Here is a 3,052-nt window from a genome sequence, read left to right on the forward strand (position 1 = left end):
GCGTGAACACCCATGAAAGCAAACTTTGGCATGCGTTCTTGCAATGCGAAGGTGTGAACCTGGGTTTAATCTACAACATACTCAGGTGTGAATCAAGGCTTAAAGATGCGAAATCTGAATCCATTAGTAGTAAGGAGAAAGGGAAATCCGAAGCACCCAGTAGATGGCAGTAGAGAGCCTTACTGGGGGATTTAAATTGCCAGCAGACAGCTCCAAAGAAGAAATAGCAGCAGAGAGCTGAGAATTACTGGGCATCACTAGCAAGGCATTGCAAGGGGGACTGGGAGAGAGAGCAGCGGAGACACTGATCCTCTGTCACTCCCTGCACAGGCACAACATAGCAGAAGCTGAAGAAGGAGCAGCATCCTACATTGTGATTTAAGGAGATCCCATCACCCTCCAGCAGACTGTGTGTTTCTTGCACGATCAGGAGCAGATAGTGGGAGAGGGATTGTCTGCACTTTCCTATCGGAAGGATGTCAGTTCAGTGGGTGACAGCTGTTTTCTTCCTGGGTGTTGTCTGCAGTGTCCTCGCAGCTAAAGGTAAGGAGAGATCAGCTGATGACCTCAACCAGGGTTCTGACACTTTGTTCTTCAATTCTTCTCTACTGATGCCTCTAAGCTTAAAGGAGCCATCCAGCCTTTTCCCATTTCATTCACAGAGAGCAATCCAGCTCCAACCAAAAATACTTTTTGGGGAGGATTGCATTATTGAAGTAGAGGCTTTGTGGCTTCTTTCTGTAAGGCTCAATTTACAAAGCTTTTACCCCGGGATAATAAGCTTTATTGTAGTCATGTGACTGTCATTTTTTAAATCTCATTGGACTGTGATAAAAATGAATGTCACTTTTTTTTAAAAACAAATAAGGATCCTTATCCTGGAGTGTAAGCTTTGTGAGTTGATTGCGTTGTGTCCATTGAATTGTGAATTGGCTGATTGTAAACCAAGGCTCAAGGTTAAAAGATTGAACATTTTTAAAAGTCCTGTGCTCATTGTTGGTGTGTACTGTGCTGGAGTGGAAATATCACAGGGAGTAGTTAATGCCACTCCAGTTGTTGCTAAACTCAAACTCCCATAATTCTTTGTGGACAGGGAATAAGTTGTACCTTATCTTCATTTTTAAGCAGACAGAAAATGTCTTTATATTCTTATTGCAAGCCGGCATCACAGTAATTGGAATGCTCTTCCAACTGCTGCTGGCTTTTGGCATTGCCTCCGCTTTAGAGGGATAGTGTGTAGACCTAAACAGCCAAAAATAATTATAGTAACCTTGCCAAAGGTTTGTTATGTTGATACCTAGGAAAGTCAGACCTGTAGGATTAGAAGTAAGACCTATTGATTTCAGTATAACTTTACTTTTCAGAGTACTGTACAGATCTATTGAGAGTAAAGTAAGTATGTTCTTGCTTTAGGGGAGGGAGTTCTTTGTGCTGCAGGTGAGATGCACCTTTTCAAGGCTGACTGTAACATTGGCACTGCTTGTAGCTGGATAGCAGCAGTGCTCCAAATTCAGCCATCTGTCAATTACTAAATAGAGGTATGCATCATTTTAAAGGGTCTAATGTTCTTGTTAAACGTTAGTCTCTGTTTTCACCCTATTGGGTCCAGCGGTGACTGCTGTTATTATCTCTTACATACTGATAAGTCTGGGATTACATTAAAGCCTTTGGTTAACTCCTGCATAAGTCAAGGAATGGAAAGTCTTTGACTTTTAAAGGCTTTACTTTATATCGATAGCTGATGATTCATTTTTATAACTAATACACTTTTTTACATGCTTGTAGCTTACAAAAAACAAATTTTTTTATCATCCATTTAGAAAGAATACCGTTTCTTCACGAATTGGTGTCTTAAAGGGCATTAAAGTACTCTTTGAAAGCTTTGGTTATAATATACTCAATAACCTTATAAGTATCTGTAGCTCAATATAATATCATGCAAGTATTGATTTTATAACATTTAATTACTTCTGTTATCTGAGATGACAGTAGTGGTCGTAGGAAGTTAGCATCTGCATTCTATGCTATTAAGCTTATTTAAACAGCAGTACAAAGAGCAAAGACAATGTGTAAAGTGCAGTAACCCTTGTTACTTAATCAATGTGTTCAATGAAGTCAGTGAAAGCTTGATTTATGTTAGCCCACATTGCTCTCTACTATAATGATGAAGCCCAAATGTACACATATTTTGAACGATTGGTTGTTATATTTGGGCATAATGCATATCTGTAGGTCTGTCCTGCTTGTACATAATATGAAATAAGTGTTAAGTTGTCATTTAACACTTTTGGATACTTTTTTCAATCTATTAGATATTTGCTTAATCTTGCTTGTGAGTACTTTTTTTTATCCTAAAGCTTTTTGAATTTTTCTGTTGAGTGTGTTGACTGCTTAGTTCTGTGCACTGTTGCTTGACAAAAAGCATGCTGGCTTATGTAAGTTGCAGTAATAAGAGTTGGTACATCTGTGAAATGAGTCACTTGTCTTCATCCATGTGTGACTTGAATGATGGTTGTAAGTCTAATTAGATGGAATATTGAAATAAAATTTAGGAATCGGAATTGGATAATCTGCAAATAGTTTATAATTGAAGGATAATTGGGATCCGTGCGCTAGCATAAACTTGCCTTGATGAACATTTGTTAAATGCTTGTGTATTTAGCACGGCACCTAATCCTGGCCAAAAAACGGCACGTCAGCTTCTGTTTGTTGCTTACTTTGTTTCATCATTGCCTTATTTAAAATTCATTTTAAATATACTCGCTGTTGAAGGGCGTATAACCTTGGTATTAAGAAACACTTTAATACCTGGCAGTCCTAGTGTGGGAAAGTTCAAGAGGACCCAATGGTTGTCCATATTTTGGAGAACCTGTTTATATGCTTTTCATTAGAATAAAATAACCTGTTGGTAAAAAAAAACAAATATCTAATCCTATCCTTCTACCAATCAAAGTATCCATTCTGTGTATGTTAATTCATGTCATTGGCTACATGCTGCAGGCTAAAAACATGAACTATCTCTATTGGCCCTGTCTTGCCATAGAGGGCAATA

The 3,052-nt window shown here is 38.3% G+C and overlaps 1 protein-coding gene across 1 annotated transcript in view; it reads left to right on the plus strand.

Annotated features, from left to right (window-relative positions):
- Window positions 1-243: 243 nt before the first annotated feature.
- The window catches only part of CLSTN2 (calsyntenin 2), a 725,439-nt gene continuing 722,630 nt past the window's right edge, over window positions 244-3,052 (plus strand). The window contains exon 1 of the mRNA XM_018564198.1: window positions 244-543. Coding sequence (XP_018419700.1) covers window positions 477-543 — 67 coding nt within the window. The 5' untranslated portion in view covers window positions 244-476. The remainder of the gene's footprint in view (window positions 544-3,052) is intronic.

Source organism: Nanorana parkeri, unplaced genomic scaffold (genome assembly GCF_000935625.1).
Source record: "Nanorana parkeri isolate BGI_ZX_2015 unplaced genomic scaffold, ASM93562v1 scaffold733, whole genome shotgun sequence".
NCBI lineage: Eukaryota > Metazoa > Chordata > Amphibia > Anura > Dicroglossidae > Nanorana > Nanorana parkeri.